The following is a 24,153-nucleotide window of genomic DNA, read 5'->3' as shown; positions in this document are numbered from 1 at the left end:
TCACACGCCAAAATTTTTAAGAATTAAAAAAAGAAGAAAAACTTGTACTTGTTAGTTCTACTTTGTTCTGCCCTTAAAACCATCATTTCTCAAGAACTTATAGTGTATTAGTAAGAAAATCAGAAGAACGTTCTATTTATGTGAAGAACACTAATAAGAAAAAATTTCTTTCCTGTATAAGAATGATGGTTTCATAATGTAATTCCCCCCCATTTTTTTTTCTTTTTAGGGCCACACCTGTGGCATATGGAAGTTCCCAGGCTAGGGGTTGAATCGGAGCTACAGCTGCTGGCCTACGCCACAGCCACAGCAACGTGGGATCTGAGCCACGTCTGCGACCTATGCCACAGCTCAAAGCAACACCAGATCCTTAACCCACTGAGCAAGGCCAGGGATTGAAGCTACATCCTCATGGATACTAGTTGGGTTCATTACTGCTGAGCCATGACAGGAACTCCCTAATGTAATTCCTGACATTTTTGTTCAAGAATTTTTTAAAACTTACTTTTTGCTTACACACACACACACATACAGACACACACACACACACACATACAGACACACACACACACACACAAACACACACAGGAGCTAAAAGTCTCTTAATTTGTCAAGTAATCTATAAATTCAGTACCACTGTATTATCATTTATTTGACCAGTTACTAGAGCTTGATGTAAAGTTTCTGCCTGGTTCCACACAGTGGAATAGTCACACTGCTTCAGTGTCAGGTGCATTCTGCTCTCAGTGGATATTTTTCTGCCACCAGTTGGTACAGTTATTAAGTATTTGCTGAATGTATTGACCATCTTGTGCTTTCAGGAGATATTCTTGGTTCTTCCATCAATGGCTTAGCCTCACTGATTCGAATGCCTTATGGCTGTGGTGAACAGAACATGATAAATTTTGCTCCAAATATTTATGTTTTGGACTACCTGACTAAAAAGAAACAACTGACAGAGAATTTAAAGGAAAAAGCCCTCTCTTTTATGAGGCAAGGTAAGCACTTTAGAAACATACTTTTATTTGTAAAAATACATTTTTTTTAAAAAAGTCAATTGACTTTAGACTGTATTTCAAATTAGATAGATTTTGTCTTTGCTCTGGGATTCTAGCACAGATGGAGTGGAATGTTTTAGAAGTGTGAGCAGCAGGACACTGTCACGCTTCTTCCTCAGCTACAGGCTCCTGTTTGCTGCTAATGTGTTTGTGATGGATTTGATCCTGGTGGGGTGTGTAGAATCATAAGGAACTGGAAATTTATTTATTTTTTTTTTCTAGTCTCTTTATTTATTTATTTATTTATTTTTATTTTCCCACTGTACAGCAAGGAGATCAAGTTATCCTTACATGTATACATTACAATTACATTTTTTTCCCCACCCTTTGTTCAGTTGCAACATGAGTATCTAGACAAAGTTCTCAATGCTATTCAGCAGGATCTCCTTGTAAATCTATTCTAAGTTGTGTCTGATAAGCCCAAGTTCCCGATCCCTCCCACTCCCTCCCCCTCCCATCAGGCAGCCACAAGTCTTTTCTCCAAGTCCATGAGTTTCTTTTCTGAGGAGATGTTCATTTGTGCTGAATATTAGATTCCAGTTATGTAATATCATATGGTATTTGTCTTTGTCTTTCTGGCTCATTTCACTCAGTATAAGATTCTCTAGTTCCATCCATGTTGCTGCAAATGGCATTATGTCATTCTTTTTTATGGCTGAGTAGTATTCCATTGTGTATATATACCACTTCTTCCGAATCCAATCCTCTGTCGATGGACATTTGGGTTGTTTCCATGTCTTGGCTATTGTGAATAGTGTTGCAATGAACATGCGGGTGCATGTGTCTCTTTTAAGTAGAGTTTTGTCCGGATAGATGGCCAAGAGTGGGTTTGCAGGGTCATATGGAAGTTCTATGGATAGGTTTCTAAGGTATCTCCAAACTGTTCTCCATAGTGGCTGTACCAGTTTACATTCCCACCAACAGTGCAGGAGGGTTCCCTTTTCTCCACAGCCCCTCCAGCACTTGTATTTGTGGATTTATTAATGATGGCCATTCTGACTGGTGTGAGGTGGTATCTCATGGTAGTTTTGATTTGCATTTCTCTTAAAATAGGCGATGTTGAGCATTTTTTCATGTGTTTGTTGGGCATCTGTATATCTTCTTTGGAGAAATGTCTATTCAGGTCTTTTGCCCATTTTTCCATTGATTGATTGGCTTTTTTGCTGTTGGGTTGTATAAGTTGCTTATATATCCTAGAGATCAGGCCCTTGTCCATTGCATCGTTTGAAACTATTTTCTCCCATTCTGTAAGTTGTCTTTTTGGTTTCTTTTGGGTTTCCTTTGCTGTGCAAAAGCTTTTCAGTTTGATGAGGTCCCATGGGTTTATTTTTGCTCTTATTTCTGTTGTTTTGGGAGACTGACCTGAGAAAATATTCATGAGGTTGATGTCAGAGAGTGTTTTGCCTATGTTTTCTTCTAGGAGTTTGATGGTGTCTTGCCTTATAGTTAAGTCTTTCAGCCATTTGGAGTTTATTTTGGTGCATGGTGTGAGGGTGTGTTCTCATTTCATTGCTTGGCATGCAGCTGTCCAGGTTTCCCAGCAATGCTTGCTGAATAGACTTTCTTTTTCCCGTTTTATATTCTTGCCTCCCTTGTCAAGGATTAATTGACCATAGGTGTCAGGGTTTATTTCTGGGTTCTCTATTCTGTTCCATTGGTCTGTCTGTCTCTTTTGGTACCAGTACCACACTGTTTTGATGACTGTGGCTTTGTAGTATTTCTTGAAGTCTGGGAGAGTTGTGCCTCCTGCTTGGTTTTTGTTTCTCAGGATTGCTTTGGCGATTCTGGGTCTTTTGTGGTTCCATGTAAATGTTTGGATGGTTTGTTCTAGTTCTGTGAAAAATGTCCTGGGTAATTTGATAGGGATTGCATTGAACCTGTAGATTGCTTTGGGTAGTATGGCCCTTTTTACAATATTGATTTTTCCAATCCAGGAACATGGACTATCTTTCCATTTCTTTACATCTTCTTTGATTTCTTTGATTAAGGTTTTATAGTTCTCGGCATATAGGTCCTTTACCTCCTTGGTCAGGTGTATGCCGAGGTATTTGGTTTTGTGAGGTACAATTTTAAAAGGTATTGTATTTTTGTATTCCTTTTCTAATATTTCGTTGTTGGTATACAGAAATGTAACTGATTTCTGAATGTTAATCTTATATCCTGCTACTTTCCTGTATTTATTGATCGGTTCAAGGAGTTTTTGGGTTGAGTCCTTCGGGTTTTCTAGGTATAGTATCATGTCATCTGCATACAGTGACAGTTTGATCTCTTCTCTTCCTATGTGGATGCCTTTTATTTCTTTTGTTTGTTTAATTGCTGTGGCTAGGACTTCCAAAACTATGTTGAATAGCAGTGGTGAGAGTGGGCATCCCTGTCTTGTTCCAGCTTTGAGTGAGAAGGCTTTCAGTTTTTCTCCATTGAGTATTATATTTGCTGTGGGTTTATCATAAATGGCTTTGATTATGTTCAGGAATCTTCCCTCTATACCCACTTTGGTGAGGGTCTTGATCATGAATGGATGTTGGACTTTGTCAAATGCTTTTTCTGCGTCTATTGAGATGATCATATGGTTTTTGACTTTTCTTTTGTTAATATGGTGTATGATGCTGATTGATTTGCGTATGTTGAACCATCCTTGTGAACCTGGGATGAACCCTACCTGGTCATGTTGTATAATTTTTTTTTATTATTATTATTTTTTTTTATTTTCCCACTGTGCAGCAAGGGGGTCAGGTTATCCTTACATGTATACATTGCAATTACAGTTTTTTTGTATAATTTTTTTTTGATATGTTCTTGGATTTCGTTGGCTAAGATTTTGTTGGGAATTTTTGTGTCTATTTTCATCAGTGATATTGGGTGATTGTGTTCTTTTTTGGTGGTATCTCTGTCTGGTTTTGGAATGAGGGTGATGGTGGCATCATAGAATGTCTTTGGGAGTATTCCTTCTTCTTCAACCTTTGAAGGAGTTTAAGGAGAATGGGCACCAATTCCTCTTTATATGTTTGATAAAATTCACCTGTGAAGCCATCTTGTCCTGGACTTTTATTTGTAGGGAGTGATTTTATGACGTCTTCAATTTCATTTCTAGTGATCGGTCTGTTCAGTTGGTCTGTTTCTGCTTGATTCAGTTTTGGCAGGTGTAAGATTCTAGAAAATTGTCCATTTCTTCCAGATTGTCAAACTTGTTGCCGTATAGTTGTTCATAGTATTCTCTTATTGTTTTTTGTATTTCTGCTGTATCCGTTGTGATTTCTCCTTTTTCATTTGTAATTTTGGTTATCTGAGTTCTTTCTCTCCTCTTTTTAGTGAGTCTGGCCAGGGGGTTGTCAATTTTGTTTACCTTTTCAAAGAACCAGCTCTTGGTTTTATTAATTTTCTCTATTGTTTTTTGAGTCTCTATTTTATTGATTTCCTCTTTGATCTTTATAATTTCCTTCCTTCTTCTGACTTTAGGTCTTTTTTGTTCTTCTTTTTGTAGTTCGTGTAGGTGGAGGGTTAAGTTGTCAGCTTGAGATCTTTCTTCTTTTTTGAGGAAGGCCTGTATATTGCTATGAATTTCCCTCTGAGCACTGCTTTTGCAGCATCCCACAGCTTTTGAGAGGTTATGTCTTCATTATCATTTGTTTCAAGGTATTTTTTAATTTCCTTCTTGATTTCCTCATTGACCCATTGGTTTTTTGTAGCATGTTGTTTGTCTCCATGTAGTAGGTTTTTTTGTCTTTCCTTTTCCCGTGGTTGATTTCTAATTTCATGGCATTGTGGTCAGAGAAGATACTTTAGATAATTTGTATAGTCCTAAATTTATTGAGGTTAGCTTTGTGTCCCAATATGTGGTTGATTTTTGAGAATGTTCCATGAGCACTTGAGAGGAATATGTATTCTGCTTTTTTTGGATGTAGTGTCCTGAAGATATCAATTAAGTCTAACTTTTCTATTGTTTCCTTTAGGCTCTCTGTTGCTTTATTGGTTTTCTGTCTAGAGGATCAGTCCATTGATGTGAGGGGGGTATTAAGGTCTCCTACTATGATTGTATTCCCATCAGTTTCTCCGTTTGTGTCGGTTAATATTTGTTGTATGTATCTGGGTGCTTCTGTATTTGGGGCATATATGTTGATGATAGTAACATCCTCTCCTTGGATGGATCCTTTAATCATTAAGTAGTGTCCTTCTTTGTCTTTCTTTATGTCTTTTGTTTTAAAGTCTATTTTGTCTGATATGGGTGTTGCTGTCATGTCTGTTGGAGTGAAATATTTTTCCCCACCCTTTCACTTTCAATCTATATGTATCCTTTGTCCTGAGGTGAGTTTCTTGTAGGCAGCAAATTGAAGGTTTTTGCCTTTTTATCCACTCAGCCACTCTGTGTCTTTTGATTGGGGCATTCAGTCCATTGACATTTAAGGAGATAATTGATAGATGATTATTTTTTGCCATTTTGAACCTCATGTTCCAGTTGATTCTATGGTTCTTCATTCTTCCTTTCTTTTTTTTTTTTTTTGGTTGGATGGTCTCCTGTTATTATCTGCTTGAGTGTCTTTTTTTTTTTCATTTTTTGCGAATGCAATGTTTTGTTTTGGCTTGTGGTTTCCCTGTTTTTTAAGTATGCTAACCCCTTCCTATAATTGTGTGTTTTAGCCTGATGGTCCTGTAGGTTCAAACACTTCACTACTATATTAAAATTAAGAAGAGAAACAATAAAAAGGGTCTATTTACTTCCTAACATCCCTTGCCCACATTTTATGATTTTGATGACTCTTTTTATTTTTTTCTTTTTAATTTTATTTTGTTTGAAGCATGTTAATGATTAAATCTGTATGCTGGCTTATTTCAGTGACTGCTCTCTGATTGGGGTTTCCTCAGTCCTAGTTCTTCCTCTTCCTCTTTTTTTTTTCTTTTTTCTTCCCTTTCCTTCCTTTCTTTTTGGTTTAGATAAGCCCTTTCAGTATTTCTTTTAGCCTGGGTTTTGTGTTGCTGTATTCTTTTAGTTTTTGTTTGTTGGAAAAAAAAATTATTTCCCCTTCTATTTTAAATGATATTCTTGCTGGATAGAGTATTCTAGGTTGCATATTTTTTCCTTTTAGTGCTTTAAATATTTCTTGCCATTCCCTCCTGGCTGGAACTGGAAATTTAAAGCCAGTGAACAATGGGAAGGCATGAAAGTTAGGGGACTTCTAGCAAGATCTCTGTGAGTTCATTGTTCTGCCCGGTTTGGGAGACCCACTGTCCATCAAACTGGTGAGGATTAGAATGGTTCTTGCCAAATGATAGGAATATGCTTGCTTAGTATAATGTACAAATAGGATCAATACTTTCCAACACGTAGGGTTTTTTTTTTTTTTTTTTTTTTTTGCAGTGAATGCCTCCAGAAGCAAGCTGTTAATGATTTTGCTGTCTTTTCCACAGTTAAGAATTATAAAACCTAGTTAAGACAGTGTGTGTGTGTGTGTGTGTTTAGGGCCACACATGCAGCATATGGAAGTTCCCAGGCTAAGGGTCGAATCAGAGCTGCAGCAGCTGGCCTCCACCACAGCCACAACTTGGGATCCTTAACTCACCGAGCAAGGCCAGGGATTGAACCCATGTCCTCATGGTTCCTAGTCGGATTCATTACTGTTGAATCACAATGGTAACTCCAGTAAAGACACTATTTTTGACAGGACCTTTTTCCCCCAGGTTCCATCATTATGTCGAGACTTATTTATCCTAAATTAAATTCTATGTAATAATGGTAGTAACTATCCCTGTGTAAATGTTTTACAAGTGTTCTCATTTAATTCTCACAACCTCCCTTGGAGGAAGGTGAACTGTTATTATTTCCATTTTACAGATGAGGAAACTGAGGCACAGGGAGGTTAAATGATTTACCATGGTGACTGGGGGTAGTCTGGCTCCACAGTCCACACTGAGAGTGCTATGGGATAGCGATACTTTGCAGAATTCTTAGGTTATGGGAAGCTTATAGCATAGGACAGAGGAGGACCAGGAATCAGGTCAGGATGTTTCAGGATAACCAGCATGCAGGAGGCCTCTGTAGGGGTTCTAATAAAATGGGAAGGGAGTGCCATGGATCCTGTAGCGGGGGAGACCCCAGAGGTTAGAATCTGGGGCATCAGCTTAGCCTAGAGTGACTTAGGATGTCAGATCCAAGCGTGTGAGCTGTAGTGTCCTGGGCTCCCCCACCCTGGGCTGGGCTGGCCCAGAGAATGGCTGAGCAGCCTGAGCTCTGCTGTGAAGGAGATAGTGTTATGGTTTCTCTCAGATGAGAGCTGGGCCCTGCAGGCATTTCTGACACTGCAGGCCCAGGTCCTTAAATCCTTCAGGAAATTCTCCAAGATCCCAAAGACCAAGCTACCCATTGAAAACTAGTCTTTCTGCCTATGTTTGTGAATCAGTCATATTTTTTCAGTTGATATTAATTTATTTAAAGAGAATGGTTAAAACAAATCAAATGTTTCATCATATATATAGAAAAACATGTTACTAAGTTTTCAAGAAAAATGGTACTTATATACTAAAACACTTCCCCTATGGCTTCCAGGTACTCATGATCTTCATGTAATGCATCTTTACGTGTCCTTTACCTGGAATGGTCTTCATGAACTATGGACTATGTTTGCTTAGTAAAATCTACTAATTATTAAAATGAATCAGTCATATTTTAAATTTATAAATGCAAGATCTGCTTTTTGGTTCTAATGAGTTTAAGCAGTGTACCAGGGGCTCTGTGTGGTACAGTGTGTGCCATGCTAAACTCAGGTGAGACCTTTGCACATTGCCATAATGGTTATATTTAAGGAGATAAGTTAGAAATGCTTTTCATAATTTAACTCTGCACCTTTAAAAAATAAGATTCAGACTTGTATCTGAAATTAATTTGGCCAGTTTTAGGTAGAGTGTGTATAGGAACTAGACAGGTGCTTTACAACTTCATGTGCATTCTTTTGGCTGTTTTAAAATACAGGAAGATATTTTAGAAAATGACACCGATTGCATGTTTTATATGCTTTATGAACTGTAGTGTTGGCTAATCAAATATCAATGCTTTCAAGAGAGTAAGCTTTATCATTTGAACTGTTCAAGGAGCAATAACTCATTTCTTAGAAACTGAGTTTCTGCCCTAGATACTTTGCTCTGGCTCAGCAGATGTCCTAAAAAAATGTTTGTTTGTTTGTTTGTTTGTTTTTCCCCAAAACAGTCCTGGTCCCCAGGCCCATCCTGGCCAGGTGGGCACCAGACTGCAGGTTTTCCAAGCTTGTTTGGGGGTCTTCTGCATGTTTGCTTGGAGTTAGAGGACACAGAGCATCCACAAGGCATGTTGTCTCCACAGTGTGGGCAGGATGAACAGCCTGCAGCTGGGGAGTGGGAGGGCCCCCCCCCCAAGGGGGGAAGCAGAGCCGTGGTTACAGTGCTGACTGGCTGTGGGCTGGCAGGCCTGGACTCTGAACTCTGCCTTCTGCTGGGGGCCGGCTTCCTGAGCCTTGTCTTCCATCTATAAGACCTGGGTAGACAAACATCCACTCCTTAGAGCTGTTTTGAAGATTCAATGAGATATTTCAACACTTAATTTTTAAAATTCATTTTATATTTAAAAAATTTTATGGCTGCATCTGCAGCATATGGAAGTTTCCAGGCCAGGGATTGAATCTGAGCCACAGCTGTGACCTATGCCACAGGGCCAGCAATGCCAGATATGCCAGGGTCAGGGGTCAAACCTGCACCTCCACAGTGACCCAAGCTGCTGCAGTCAGATTCTTAACCTACTACTGGTGGGGACTGCCTAACACTTTGTTTAACATGTAGTAAATGCTCAGTTAACTGTCAGCTACAGTACAGTTAATTGGATCTAACTAGGGAGGTGGGGTCTAAAGTCAGCAAGTAAGTTCTGTCCATTCTTCCTCTGAAAACAAGTGTGATTCTTCCAGTCTCCACCTCAGGCTGATTGTTCCACTCAGACTGTCATTGTTCACCTGGCCACTCCAGCAGCTTCCTAGACTCCTTTTTAATATGCTTACTCGCCTTCAATACAATTGCCATGTATTTTATTGTTTTAATTTTTCAATTTTTTTCCTTTTTAGGGCTGTACCCGAGGCATATGGAAGTTCCCAGGCTAGGCGTTGAATGGGAGCTGCAGCTGCCGGTCTACACCACGGCCACAGCAATGCCAGATCCGAGCGGTATCTGCAACCTACACCACAGCTCACAGCAGTGCCAGATCCTTAACCCTCCGAATGAGGCCAGGGATCGAACCTGTGTCCTCATGGATACTAGGCAGTTTGTTTCCACTGTTCCACAATGGGAACTCCCCAATCTCCATGTATTTTAAAAGGCATCTTTTGATAATGTCAAAATTGTGCCACTTCCTTGCTTAAAGTTCTCCAGTGGGTCCTGGCCAGAGTTCTGTGTCACCTGTGGGAAGCTGCCCTTTCCAGGCTCCACCTGGCTGCATTGGGAGCACGCCCAGCTCCACAGAACAGAGGGCCTTTCCATCTGTTCTGCCTCTTCTTGGATACTCTTCCCCCAGATCTTCCCAGTTCTGACTCCTTCTTATTCTCCAGGTGTTCTTCCTGACTGCTTAGTAGCTCTTACTTGAGTTATTCCATTGTGTTTTCTTCATCACTCTTAACGTTATTTAAAATGATCTTTTAGGGCCACACCTGTGGCATATGGAAGTTCCCAGGCTAGGAATCAAATCGGAGCTCTAGCAACATCAGATTCGAGCCGCGTCTGCAACCTGCACCACAGCTCTTGGCAAAGCCGGATCCTTAACCCACTGAGTGAGGCCAGGGATAGAACCTAAATCCTCATGGATCCTAGTTGGATTCATTTCTACTGTGCATGATGGGAACTTCTCCTGACTGTCTTCTACAGGAGAAGGCAAGCGCCCTGCTGGAGGGGACAGTCTATCTGCTCTGTTAGCTCAGTAGGCCCCTCAGGAAGTACACTGTGGCTCCTGCTTTGATGTCAGTGTTAACACCTTTGGGCTTTAGGCTAATTGTCCCTGTGTGGTCCATGGGTCTGGATCTCTCAGCTGCTTCCAGGATGCATGGTTATTTCTCATCAAGTTTCTTACGAACTAGGAAATGTGACCACAGGTTTTAGTGTGTTGCCTTATGAGCCTGTGAAGTAGCCGATTAGCATCAATCCAGTGAGTTCTTTGAAATACATCTTTTTACACGCTGGACTAAATCACATAGTGGACAGAAACTTCTCTGTAATGATTTTCATTATGACTCCAGTGTCTCATTTCAGAGACTCTTTTTTCTTTTGCTGTCACATTTGCCACACTTTCAGAAAAATATACTGTCATTTTAATTTTTTAAGGAATTCAGTTGGCTTTGGCACAAGTAGTGATTGTATTATTTAAATGTCATTTGTGAAGAGTGCATTGTTTTCCTCAAATCGTACTTGACCCAGCAGCCCTGTAACTGAACCCATTATTTTTTTGGTCAAAACAATAGCTATGTCATTGAATAAGTGTCTTTTACTGTCAAAAGGAAAAACTGACCTGTAAAATGAAAAGAGTTTTTGATAAAGACTGGAAATCCCAGACCTAGTGATTGAAGATTTAAACTACCTTTTTCCCTCAAATATTTCATTTGTAGTGCCTGTGGCTCCATTTTTCAAGTAAGACTCAGACCTGACTTAGTTGAAAACACATTATCTTTTCTCTATTAGAATAAAAACAGGAAAAAAGTAGGGTTCAGAATTCTGATGCTGTATTTGACTGCCATAGAATGGCTGGAGGCGGGAGTCAAGATGCTAAAGAAAAATGCTGGTAAAGTTCTCACTTTCCATTTCCTGTTAGAGGGAGTAAGGAAATTGATATCAAATAATTCTAGTACCAAGAGTATTTTTTTATCAGCTTCTTACCAGAGAAAGTGATGGATGCAGTCACAGGCAGCTGATCTTATTTCCTTTATTTGTGTGCAGTTTTGACACTTAGGGTAAACCAAGTCAAATTTGTTTAGAATGTTACATTATTATGTGTTTCTCTGAATGGTGCTTTCGTATTTGCTGTGATAAATTGTAACTATTATACATTCATGGCTATGCCAAAGAAAATTCATGACCCACTAATTATGGATCTTGTCTGGCCTTAAACAACAGTTTATGCATCATTATTTAAAATTTTAGAAGTGTCTGTTACTCTGATTATTTTCTAATTCAAGAACTATTCATGAAAGTATGGACTTAAAGGCAGTACTCTGATTTCCTTGTAAATGTTTGGCGAAAACAGTGTTTTTGCCTTCCTCACCCATAGTGATGGTGATGAAAAGTCTTCCATTTAGGGGACTGCTCTGGAACATGGACTTGTGCTAACAGTAAATCTTAGAGCTGAGCTGGCCAGCTGTCTCTAATGGGACTGGAGGATTTGGAGGACAAGGAACTGAAGGTTCCTAGGGATGCGTGGCTGGCTTAAGGCTTGAGGGAGGCCCACGGGAGAGTCACCTAAGCCCCCTTCTCGGTTTGTACCCCCCCATTTTGACTTTGCCCACGGAGCAGAGCTGGAGGTTTGGATTCTTAGTTTCATCTAAGCCAGCTCAGGAAATGCACTCAGTACCTGAGGAGTGTCTGCGAGTCTCCCACCTCTGGGCTGCCTGCCACTGCTGGAAGAAGCCTGCTGGTTGTTGATGTTAATAGCGCCTATTGGAGGTTAGCCCCCCCGCCCCCCCAGTGCTAACAGCCCCATGATGTCACCTCCCCCACGAATTTACAGTATGTAACTCATGCTCAGAACTGCCCTTGTGGATGTAGTCAGGGCTGTGAGGCACGTGATCCTTGCCTCTAGGTTGGTACATCTTTTATTTTATTTTATTTTTTAAATTTTATTTTACAGGTTGGTACATCTTCCCACAGAGGCACCTCCTGTTGTGGTAGGGGTCAGGGCTCCCCTCCCTCTTTTCCTGTCCTGCCCCTCCCCTCCCCTCCCCTCCCTCTTCTCCAACCCCCTCTCTACCCTCTTCCCTCCTCCCCTCCTGCTCTCCCCCTTCTCTTCCACCCTCCCCTCCCCCCGTGTCTTCTCCTCCCCACTTCTTCTCCTCCCCCACCCACTTCTTCTCCTCCCCCTCACCCTCTTCTTCTCCCCCCTCCCCACCCTTTCCTTCCCCTCCTCCCCCTCCCCTCACATGAGGGGAGTCCACAAGTAACCTATGCTGTCTGTTGGATTTAGTCCTGAATTGGAAATTGAGGGATAAAGTCTTCATTTCATTTGTGAAGGTTAGAAAATTACCCTGCTTCTCTGTGGTCCTTGAGCAACTCTGACAAAGAAAGATATTATATGTTGCATTTTTTTTTCAGAGTTACATGAAAACTAAAACTTGTTAGAATGAACTAAGGTAGTGTTAATAGTGTCTGCTGTTTAATTTTTTCCATTCTGGTTTTTTTATTTTTAAATATGTAGAACATTAACATGCTTCCAGCAGTCAAACTGATTCTAAAAGGTTGTAAAGGCAAAGAGCTGCGTCTCCCTTTCAGGACCCTTCTTCCTGTCCTTTGTGGGTAACTTTCTGAGGTATTTTCTAGTTTATATTTTCTCTCTTTCACTGCAGAAATTAACATATGTTTTGTTTTTCTTCTTTTTTTAAAAAAATTATTATACTTGATTTACAATGTCCTGTCAATTTCTGCTACACGGCAAAGTGACCCATACATATATGTATATATATATATTCCTTTTCTCACATTATTCTACACTATGCTCCATCACAAGATATAGTTCCCTGTGCTATACAGTAGGACCTCATTGCTTATCCACTCCATATGCAATGGTTTGCATCTTCTAACCCCAAACTCCCAGTCCATCGAACTCCCTCCCCCTCCTTGGCAACTACATGTCTGTTCTCTAGGTCAACGAGTTTGTTTCTTTTCTGTAGAAAGGTTCTTTTGTGCCATATATTAGATTCCAGTTATAAGTGATATCATATAAATCAGAAAGAAAGTCTCTTTCTGACTTCACTTAATATAAGAATCTCTAGTTCCATCCATGTTGCTGCAAATGGCATTACTTTGTTCTTTTTGAGGGCTGAGTAGTATTCCATTGTATATGTGCCACATCTTTTTAATCCATTCATCTGTTAATGGACATTTAGGTTGTTTCCATACCTTGGCTATTGTGAATAGTGCTGCAGTGAACATAGGGGTACATGTGTTTTTTTCAACAAAAACTTTGTCTGGATATACACCCAGGGTTGGAATTGCTGAGTCATGTGGCAGTACTATATTTAGTTTTCTGAGGAACCTTCATACTGTTTTCCATAGTGGTTTTACCAATTTACATTCCCACCAACAGTGTAGGAGGGTTCCCTATTCTCAACACCCTCTCCAGCATTTGTTATTTATAGAGTTAACTAATGATGGCCATTCTGACCAGTGTGAGGTAGTACCTCAATAATATATGCTTCTTATTTTCTCTTTTTTCTTACACAGAAGGCACATGTGCTCTTTTGGACTTTTCCCTTTTCGCTTACCAGGTTGTCCTGGAAATTGCTGTGCATCAGTTGAGAGAGACAATCCTCCCTCTTTTACACAGCTGTGTGGTACTCCACTGCACACATACATGTACCACAGTCTTTTCAATCAGTCTCCAATTTGAGGGCACTTAGGTAGTTTCCAATTTTTTTTTTGCAATTATGAATAAGGCTGCTATCAATAGACTGCATATATATTTTTGTATTGTTGGAGGTTTATCTTCAGGGTGATCCTTAGAAGCACAACTGCTGGGTCAAAAGGTATAGACAGACATTTTTCTGCATGGAGTTGTGCCACTGGAATTCCCTCTGGCAGTGGATGAGTACTGGTTTCCTTGGAATCTCTACAGCACTGAACAGTCAAGCTTTAAAATTTGTTCTGATATGATGGGTGAGAAATGGTATCTCACTATGTAGCTTTAATGTGTATTTCACCTATTATTAAGTTGAACATTTTTTCCTGTCTTAAGGTCAGTCTTTCTCTCTTTGGTTTTTTGTGAAATGTCTGTACTTGTCTTTTGTCCATTTTTTTCTCTATAGGACTTTTTTATTTTTCCCCTTAAATTAAAAAAAGTCTTTATATAATCTGTACGTAGCAGTAAATAGTATTGGTATCTATAAATGTACACATAAAATCTATATAGTATTAGGGAGATTAGCCATTTGTCTGTCATATGTTGCAAATATTTTCTTCTAATTTGTTATTTGTTTTTCAACTTTGCTTATAGTGTTTTGCCATGGAAAAGTGTAATTTATCATAGTCGATTTTTATCTTAAAAATCTAATGGTTAGGAAGCCTTTTTCTACACCCATGTTAGCTATTGTTTATTGAGAGCATGTGAAAAGTACTATGTGAAGGACTTTTCCTATATTAATTGTTGAAAGAGCTCTGTGAATTAGCAGGAAGCAGCTGCTTTTGAGACAGTTCTGCCTTGGCTGGTGTGTAACTTGCAGTACCTACCAGCTGTGCAGCCTTGCTCTGCATCTCAAAAAAGGAAATGACAGACTTGTAAGAATTGCAACAGAAGAAAGGGTGGGGGAAAAAATGTAATTGTAATGTATACATGTAAGGATAACCTGACCCCCTTGCTGTACAGTGGGAAAATAAAAAAAAAAAAAAAAAAAAATAAAAAAAAAAAAATAAGAAAGTAAAAAAAAAAAAAAAAAAAAAAAAAAGAATTACCTGAGTTAATACCTGAAAAGGGCTTTGACTAGTTCCTGACACATAGTCATGTTGGATTAAATTGCCTACTTAATTACTGTGCCATAATATTTCAGTTTTAAAAGTAAAGATTATAAACTGGGAGTTCCTGTTGTGGCTCAGTGGTAACAAACCTGATTAGTTTCCATGAGGACACGGGTTCAATGCCCGGCCTCACTCAGTGGGTTAGGGATATGGCGTTGCTGTGAGTTGTGATGTAGTTCACAGACCAGTCTCGGATCCCATGTTGCTGTGGCGGCTGTGGTGTAGGGTGGCAACTGCAGTTCTGATTCAACCTGGAAATGTCCATATGCCATGCATGCAGCCCTAAAAAGACAAAAAAAAAAAAAAAAAAAGTAAAGATTATAACCTAACACCCCATTCTTCAAATTAAGAAAATTTTGTCATCACTTAAATGCTGTTTATATTTCTTTTACCATAGGTCTTAAAGATCACCATGTTCTTCTGTGCATTTTGTCATACTGTGGCTTAAATCAGAGATTAGCATTTGGGTTTCCTGTGGAAAAGCTCAAGGAGAAAAGTTTGGGACATGGCAAGAGAGGATTAACTCATTTTAAACATTAACACTCATGTTTTGTTAATCAAATGTGAATAACTAATTATAGTTATTGATACCATTGATGTGGTTTTCATAAAGTAAATTTTTTTGTTACTAGAGTGTACTAGGGATTTAATTCCGTGTTTTACAAATAGTTATGGCTGCCTGGAGCTGCATGGCGTTGCTGCAGGTTCATTCACTGTGCCTTCACCTCTCACAGTGGAGTCCCGTAGATTTCAGGGAAGAATTCCTGGTTATCAGAGAGTCATTGCTGAAGACCTGAGTTGGAAATGGTTTTGGCTCCTGCTTAGGCTTACTTTTTAATGATTAAAGTGTTATTTTAATTCCGTGGGGGCTGGGGTGGTGAATCTTTCAGTGCTTGGCCTGTGAGACCTGCTTGTGCTGCTTTGCAAATGTGAAACATCTGCCTCTTATTTGCAGCCATTTGTTTGCAATATGAAACATCTGCTTTTATTAAAGAAGTGATGAGCTTCACCCCCCTCCCCAGTTTAGTTCTGTAGTGAGACAGTGAGACTTCATTACCATCACCACGTTTTTCTTTATTTTTAGGGCCGCACCAGGGCGTGTGGAGGTTCCCAGGCTAGGGGTCGAATTGGAGCTACAGCTGCTGGCTTACGTCACAGTCACAGCAATGCAGGATTCAAGCCAAGCCTGTGACCTACACCACAGCTCTTGGCAACGCCAGATCCTTAATCCATGGAGCGAGGCCAGGGATCGAACCTGTGTCCTCATGGATACTAGTCAGATTCATTTCCACTGGCCACGGCAGGAATTCCACAATGTTCTTTTTGAGTGAGAACTTGTAGTTGATGTTTGCTAGATTAGTTGGTCTTGGGTTTACCTCAGTCGGCCATAATCAAAAAATTCTAGAGCCATTGCTTTAGATTATTTGGCAGTTTTCTCCCTTCTGTTTCTGGCCTAAGAATAGAAAGTATTTTCATGTCCTGTTTTAGCCTTAAACTTTAATTAAGATACTGTAGCTAGTATTTTTCTTAGGTAGCAAACAATTTTAGGTGACTAAATATTGAAACCATTGTAGTTTGTGCTATAGGGTTAACTATTCTACTTTTTAATTACTTGCTTTTGAATGGCTAGAATTGTTGTCTATGTTATGGAATTCCTCTGAATTTACTTTCACTTGGGGATATGACAGTTCTTACTTTATGTGTTCTGCTTGAAAAATCCTGATGTTTTTAATCTCCCACGACACATAATACAGAAAATATTTAATTTTAGTTGATTGGACGTCTCCTTCTTTCCGTTCTCTGCCCATGTCTCCTCACCATGAAGTCATGATTAGAAACTTCCATTTGTTGTAAGTTGAGTGTGTTGATGATCTGTCTGTTTTGGTGTCTTCAGGCTACCAGAGAGAACTCCTCTATCAGAGGGAGGATGGCTCTTTCAGTGCTTTTGGAAATGATGACCCTTCTGGGAGCACTTGGTAAGTGTTTCTGCAAGTGAAACAAATCCATGTCATGGAACAGGCTCTCCCTAGGTCACGATGGCCATGAATCGACACGTGTGTCTGTATCAGCTTGGAGCTTGTTTTTTCCATAGCCTGGCTTTCTTAAAAGAGATTTTCTTTTTAAAATACAATCTTAGAACACTAATAAATCAGAGATTTTTATTTAGAAAAAATAAGTCATAAATCCTCTTTTTTTTTAAGTGGGAAAAGCAGCAATAAAATACTTTAAGATGATGGTGCAGTTGGCAAGAAAAATTGGTTAGAAATGTGCGGTGATTGTGACATAATTCTTTTTTTTTTTCTTTTGGGTTGTTTTAGGGCCACACCTACAGCATAGGGAAGTTCCCAGGCTAGAGGTCGAATCAGAGCTACAGCTGCCAGCCTACACCACAGCCACAGCAACGCCAGATCGAAGTTGCATCTGCAACCTACACCATAGCTCATGCCAATGCCGAATCCTTAACCCAGTGAGTGAGGCCACAGATCAGACCTACATCCTCATTGATAAAGGTTGGGCTCTCACCACAACGAGAACGTCCCATAATTCTTTTTCTAGTAAGACACAGTCAACACAAATTTTGCGCTGGTACAGTTAATGTTGTTTCTTACTGTTATTTTTTTGTGAAAAAACAGTGATGGGATTAAGAACACAGAATTTCCCCCAGAATGAAGTCTTTGTGTACATGATTTTGGATGATTACTCTCCTCTTGCAATATCTCAAGTTTTGTTTTTTGCTTAGAAGAAGACTGATTGTGTCAGTAGAGTTAGACAAGGTATGCGGTGGTATCAACCCTCTACATCCAAGTTTATTTGGCTTTGTGTTCATGCTGCATGTCCACTGTGGCTCAGCAGGTGGCTGTGCACTCCTTGTTTCAGCCACCATCTCCCCATCTCCCCGTGTCACCGTCTCTCCCAGAGGCCCCAGGCTTGCTGCAGCCTGGAGACAGAAGGCGGGAGTGCCCAGCACTGGCACTGAGAAGCTTCAGCCTGGGTGTAACTTTTCTTATCACTTTATCATGATCAGGGACTGGTCCTGTGGCCATGCCTAACACCAAGGGGGCATGGAAGTGAATTTTTCTGAGACATAAAGGAAAACTGCATTGTAGTGAATATCGGTCATGTTTGTGGCGCTCAATCTTTTATAGGATGAGATAGATCCACCTCAAATTTTCTTTTGGCATGAGTCAGGCTCTAGATCCATAAATAGAAAGGTTCCTGTATTTTACTGAGTGATGTGTTTTCACAGTATTTAGTATTCTGCAGTGGAGGTTGGCACACTTTCTGTAAAGGTCATATGATGAATGGGTCAGGCCTTGCAGGCCATGTGGAGCCTCTGTTGCATCTTCTTCCCTCTTCCTTCCACCCTCTCTTTCTTTCTCCCTTTAAATGCTCTTGCGGGGATCATGAGTGGGGCAGAGGCACCTGTAAACAGAGGGTGGGCTCTGTTGGCCCAGACAGATTTGGCCCACAGGCTGTAACATGCTGATTCCTGTCCTTTGGAAGAGAAAATAACCATTTCCTCTACTTAAAAGCACTACAGTTTGGTTGTGAGCTAAATATACTTCATCCACTGCTTTAGGGTTGAGTGGACTGTACAGTGAGCACTTCCTTGGTAAATACCTGGAAGAGGTGATGAACCCCTGGACAATTTATTTAATTCTCTCCAGTAATGAGTAGAGATTAGATGATTTCTTTCTTTTCTTTTCTTTTTGTCTTTTTAGGGCCACACCCATGGCACATGGAGGTTCCCAGGCTAGGGGTCCAGTTGGATCTACAGCTGCCGGCCTACACCACAGCCACAGAAGCGCTGGATCTAAGCCATGTCTACAACCTACACCACAGCTCATGGCAATGCCAGATCCATAACCTGCTAAGCAAGGCCAGGGATTGAATCTGAGTCCTCATGGGTACTAGTCGGATTCGTTAACCACTGAGCCATGATGGGAACTCCTGAGATACATGATTTCTTTACTAGCTCTGCTATTTTGGGAGTTGACCTGGAATTTCATGGCTATGCCTGCTGGCCCCCATGAGTTGTGACTTTGTTTCACTTTGTCCCTGTGGTCGCCTTTTGATGAACCTCCCTGTGGGGAAAAGTGTTGGGATTGTTGGTGTTTTCTTGTTCAGTAATTTAGAGGACTTTACAAACTGTGTTTTATGTAATCTTTCCTTCCTTTTCACCAAGGTTGTCAGCTTTTGTTTTAAGATGTTTCCTTGAAGCTGATCCCTACATAGATATTGATCAGAATGTGTTACACAGAACTTATACTTGGCTCAAAGGACATCAGAAATCCAATGGTGAATTTTGGGAGCCAGGAAGAGTGATCCATAGCGAGCTTCAAGGTGGCAATCAAAGTCCCATAACCCTTACAGCTTATATTGTGACTTCTCTCCTGGGATATAAAAAGTATCAGGTATTTAATCTTTAATAAATAATGGGTGGACAATCATCAGGAAGGTAAATCTTGATGGGTCAAATATGTGTCTGGAAACTTAAAAAAATTTGCCATTTTCCATTACATTTGAAACCTTGAATTTGACTATTCTTTTGCTTGGCCTTTGTGGCCATATTCCAAAATTTAAGAATACTGATCCACTCTTTCAGAGTAGCTAAGAGACTCCTAAAAATGTTTTCTCATATAAATGTTGTTGTTAGTGGTAAGGTAAGTCAATACATATTTTATCTTCAGGAAGTTAATTTCTTAGGGAACAGAAACTTCTTCAGAATTTGGGAATGCATTCTAGCCAGTTTAGATTGTGAAGGATTTTTTAGTTTTGGCTGTGCTCATGGCATGCAGAAGTTCTTGGGCCTGAGATCAAACCTGTGGCACAGCCACTGCAATGCTGGATGTTTAACTGCTAGGCCACCAGGGAACTCCGTGAAGGATTTTAATTTCTAAAATACCTTGAAGCAATTATAATATATGCTAATTTAGTAAAAATTACAGCCATGCTCTAAAAAGTGTGTTGAATGGGCCTGACTGTCTGGATGAGAATGAGCTGTGCTGATGAACTTAATTTTGCCCTAGAACTGTCTCAGTGATTGATGCCTTTACTGGCTGTTGCCAACTATAAATGATAAAAAGCAGTTGTTTTCTGTATCAAGCTCCTACTATTTTCCTAGACCAGTACTGGGCATGTAGAATATTAACTTTCCCTGAATTTAGAGCTGCAACACCTGAGATCAAATCTGAGCAGTATCTTTCTTCGGCTGTATTTTTTGCCTTCATGTTAGTTCATGATAGTCAATGGGATAAACACTGGCAAAAGCTCTACTTCTTACTTTTTTTCCCCCTCTAAGGAAGGGTGCCTCTTTGCTTATAAAACCTGAAAAGCAGTGTTATTTTCAAAATGCATGGCAGACTTTAAATGTCCATGATTGCTGGTGATTCCCATGGCCTAGGACAAAGTTGGGTGCTTAATAGACATTGAGATTATTTTTTGAATGAATATTCCAAAATACTTTTTATTTAAATACATGGTGATGGGTTATTTTGAGTAGTAAAATATATCTATTTTTCTTTCCAGCCCAATATTGATGTGCAGGAGTCTATCAACTTTTTGGAGTCTGAATTTGACAAAGGAATTTCAGACAATTACACCCTGGCTCTTGTAACATATGCGCTGTCATCCGTGAGGAGCCCCAAAGCGAAGGAAGCTTTGAATGTGCTAACTTCAGGAGCGGAACAAGAAGGTAATGGGTGGGATCCTTCACGCACTTGTGAGAAAGTTCCATACATCAGGGCCGGAGTTTCCATCTGAATGGGATGGAAAATGAGATGCGGGTTTAGATCAGGATGGGTCTAGGTGTTTTCTAGAGAATTGGGGGCCCTGGGTGTTTCTTTCTTTTAGGTGTGTTCTGCTGTATTTCAGTTACCCTTTGAGTTGTCTGATTTGGTGGCCTTGAGTGGACATGAAGGCCTTGTGTTTGGGAGATACTTGGGCCAAAATTCTGGTCCTGTTACTTCCCTTAAGGGCTTCATTTTCCCTCACTGTAAAATGGGAATAATGCCTATTTTAGAGTTGCTGTGAGGATTAAATGAGAAAATGTGCAGGGTCTACCCCTTAGCAAGTGTTAAAAATGTGAATGAAAGTACTAATGAATAGAACTGCAAATGCCAGAGTTCCTGCTGTGGCTCAGCAGAAATGAATCCAGTTAGTATCCATGAGGACGCAGGTTCGATCCCTGGCCTCAATCAATGGGTTAAGGATCTGGCGTTGCTGTGACGGAGGTGTAGGCCAGAGGCTTCAGCTCCTATCTGACCCCTAGCCTGGGAACCTCTATATGCTGTAGGCATGGCCCTAAGAAGACAACAACAACAACAACAAAAAGAAATGCAAATGCCAAAAAATGCTATTGGTGAGCTGTGTATGTGATTTTTTAGCAGCTTTGGAATGAGGAGTCCTTATGGGCTACAATAGGACAAAAAGTACAGGTGTCATTACCTCCCAAATGGCCTCTAGAGTCAGGGATCCAGGTGTGTGTGGGGAGGGGAGTGGGTGGGCAGAAGTAATTTTAGGTCTTATCAACTGATTCAAAGCTATGTTAGTTCAAGAAGGGATTAACTGTGGAAAGTGCTTAGGGACTTCTGAGGCTGTAAAAAAATACTGTATTATTATTATTATGAGCAGTAATTTAGATTAAATCCTTAATACCCATTGTAGTAACGGGGACTAGATTATTGCATAGAGGCTGAAGGAGTCCTTGACATTTCTGCTGCTTTGCTTAGCTAAGGGGCAATTGTTTAACCTTCCACTTCAGTGTAATCATCATTTAAATAGTAATATTTAAGGAGGGAGGTACCAAGTAGGAAGATTTAAAGGAAGATTGTTAAATTGGCCATGGTTCTTCATTTTTCTTGGGGGTCTTGGGGATTTTGAACTTTGAACACTAACTTTCAGAGAATGAAAAATGGAGAATTTTGGAGTTCCTGTTGTGGTTCAGTGTTAATGAACCTGACTAGTAACCATGAGGTTTTGGGTTCGATTCCTGCCCCTGCTTAGTGGCTTCAGGATCCGGCGTTGCCGTGAGCTATGGTGTAGGCTGGCAGCTATAGCTCCAATTCAACCCCTAGCCTGGGAACTTACCTATGCCACAGGTGTGGCTCTAAAAAAAAAAAAAAAAAGGGATTTTTCCAGAACATTAAAGCTGATTAATGGCAGATTCCCAGAACAGGATTCTTTCCACCATGTCCTAAAATATTTTGGGATGTTCTGGAATGTCGTATGGATTTTTTTTGTTGTTTTTTTTTTTGTCTTTTTGCCTTTTCTAGGGCTACACCCTCGACATATGGAGGTTCCCAGGCTAGGGGTCTAATCGGAGCTATTACTGCTGGCCTATGCCAGAGCCACAGCAACACCAGATCTGAGCAGTGTCTGCAACCTACACCACAGCTCACGGCAATGCCAGATCCTTAACCCACTGAGCGAGGCTAGGGATTGAAACGGCAACCTCATGGTTCCCAGTTGGATTCGTTAACCACTGAGCTACCATGGGAACTGCCTTTTTTTTTTTTTTTTTTTTTTTTTTTTAAATAGCTCTTTGATCTTGAGCCAAATGTGTAAAATTTCTCTTGGGAAAAGTATTTACATCAAATGTCCTCAAAGAAAAGTAGTAGGAAAAGGATGAAAATGTTTAAGTTGTAATAGTTTAAAAAGCAGCATATAAGTACATGTTTATGTGTGTGTGAATATGCATATATTTGCTTGGCATAAATATACACGTGTATAGAAATATATGCAATTTTTGTGCTCATCAAGGAGAACTTGGACTGGGGTAGGGATGTTTAATGGTCTAAACTGTAATTTTTCTGTGATTGGTCAGACGGTTACCACTTTTTTCCTGTAGGGGGCATGCAGTTCTGGGTGTCGGCAGTGTCCAGACTTTCTGAATCCTGGCAGCCCAGCTCCCTGGATATTGAAGTGGCCGCCTACACGCTGCTCGCACATTTCCTGCAGAATCAGGTTTCTGAAGGAATCCCAATTATGAGGTGGCTGAGCAGGCAGAGAAATAGCTTGGGAGGCTTTGCATCTACTCAGGTGAGTGCTGATTGCTTTAAATTTCTTTTTTCTTTCTTTTCTTTTCTTTTTTTTTTTTTTTTTGGCTTTTTAGGTCTGCACCACAGCACATGGAGGTTCCCAGGGTAGGAGTCTAATTGGAGCCACACCTGCCACTGTATGCCAGAGCCACAGCAACCTGTGATCCGAGCTGCATCTGTGACCTACACCACAGCTTACGGCAATGCCAGATCCTTAACCCACTGAGTGGGGCCAGGGACTGAGCCCTCATCCTTGTGGATACTAGTTGAGTTCGTTACCACTAAGCCACCAAGGGAACTCCCTGATCACTTTAAATTTCTTTAGCTTTGTATCTAACACTGACTAATGTATAAAATTAAATATACATATATTTCTACTGTATGTGTTTGCTTTTTTTCATAACTTCATAAAATTACTTGGCAATTAAAAAGTTTAGTAACTTAAAGGTTTAAATTGCTAACTTTAATTTTTTCTCATCATTGATGTAAAGATCATATCTAATGTTCACATGGGATAAATTAGCTCCCTGTCTGATTAGCCAGTCTTCCTCCATGGTACCTGGTATAGCAGAAACTTGGTCCACACAGTGGATATTTTCTGAGCCGTTTGTCTCCTCCAGGTCAAGCAGATCCAAAGGCAAATCAAGCAGAGCTCCCTCAAGGATGGTGAATGTCCTAAGCACCCCTGACATTGGCTTTTTTTTTTTTTTTTTTTTTTTTTGTCTTTTTAGGGCCATACCATGGCATATGGCCAGGGATTGAACCTTCATCCTGATGGATCCTAGTTGGGTTCGTTACTGCTGAGCCACAGTGGGAACTCCTGAACTTTACTTTTTGGAGACCATGGTATTTTTTTCTTTTTCTTTTTTGGGCCCCACCTGCGGCATATGGAAGTTTCCAGGCTAGGAGTCTAATCATAGCTGTAGCTGCTGGCCTGCATTATAGTCACAGGAAAGTAGGATCGATCCAAGCCGCATCTGTGACCTACACCACAGCTCATGGCATTGCTGGATTCCACTGAGCAAGGCCAGGAATCAAACCTGCATCCTCATGGATACTAGTCGGATTCTTAACCTGCTGAGCCACAAGAACTCCCAGCCCTGATATTTGTTTATGTGGACAATGCTTTTTCTTTTCCCAACAGGACACTGTTGTGGCCTTAAAGGCCCTGTCTGAGTTTGCAGCCCTGATGAACACAGAAAAGACGGATATCCAAGTGAAAGTGGTTGGGCCCCGCTCATCCAGCCCCGTTAAGTTTCTGATTAACACAGAGAATCGCTTCCTCCTCCAGACGGCAGAGGTATGGACAAGGGGTGGTTGTCTGAATTTCTTCTCCAGGAATA

The 24,153-nt window shown here is 40.4% G+C and overlaps 1 protein-coding gene across 2 annotated transcripts in view; it reads left to right on the top strand.

Moving 5' to 3' along the window:
- Window positions 1–24,153, top strand: part of CD109 (CD109 molecule) — a 159,405-nt gene that overhangs the window by 118,335 nt on the left and 16,917 nt on the right. For both annotated transcript variants that reach the window (XM_001927545.6, XM_021092387.1), the window contains 6 exons: window positions 822–998; window positions 16,666–16,747; window positions 18,958–19,186; window positions 20,301–20,466; window positions 22,621–22,811; window positions 23,955–24,110. In XM_001927545.6, the coding sequence (XP_001927580.3) occupies window positions 822–998; window positions 16,666–16,747; window positions 18,958–19,186; window positions 20,301–20,466; window positions 22,621–22,811; window positions 23,955–24,110 (1,001 nt within the window). The remainder of the gene's footprint in view (window positions 1–821; window positions 999–16,665; window positions 16,748–18,957; window positions 19,187–20,300; window positions 20,467–22,620; window positions 22,812–23,954; window positions 24,111–24,153) is intronic.

This window comes from Sus scrofa, chromosome 1 (assembly GCF_000003025.6).
Source record: "Sus scrofa isolate TJ Tabasco breed Duroc chromosome 1, Sscrofa11.1, whole genome shotgun sequence".
In the NCBI taxonomy this organism is placed as follows: Eukaryota; Metazoa; Chordata; class Mammalia; order Artiodactyla; family Suidae; genus Sus; species Sus scrofa.
Note: the sequence above shows the minus strand (reverse complement) of the source record. Positions and strands in the feature narration are given on the sequence as shown.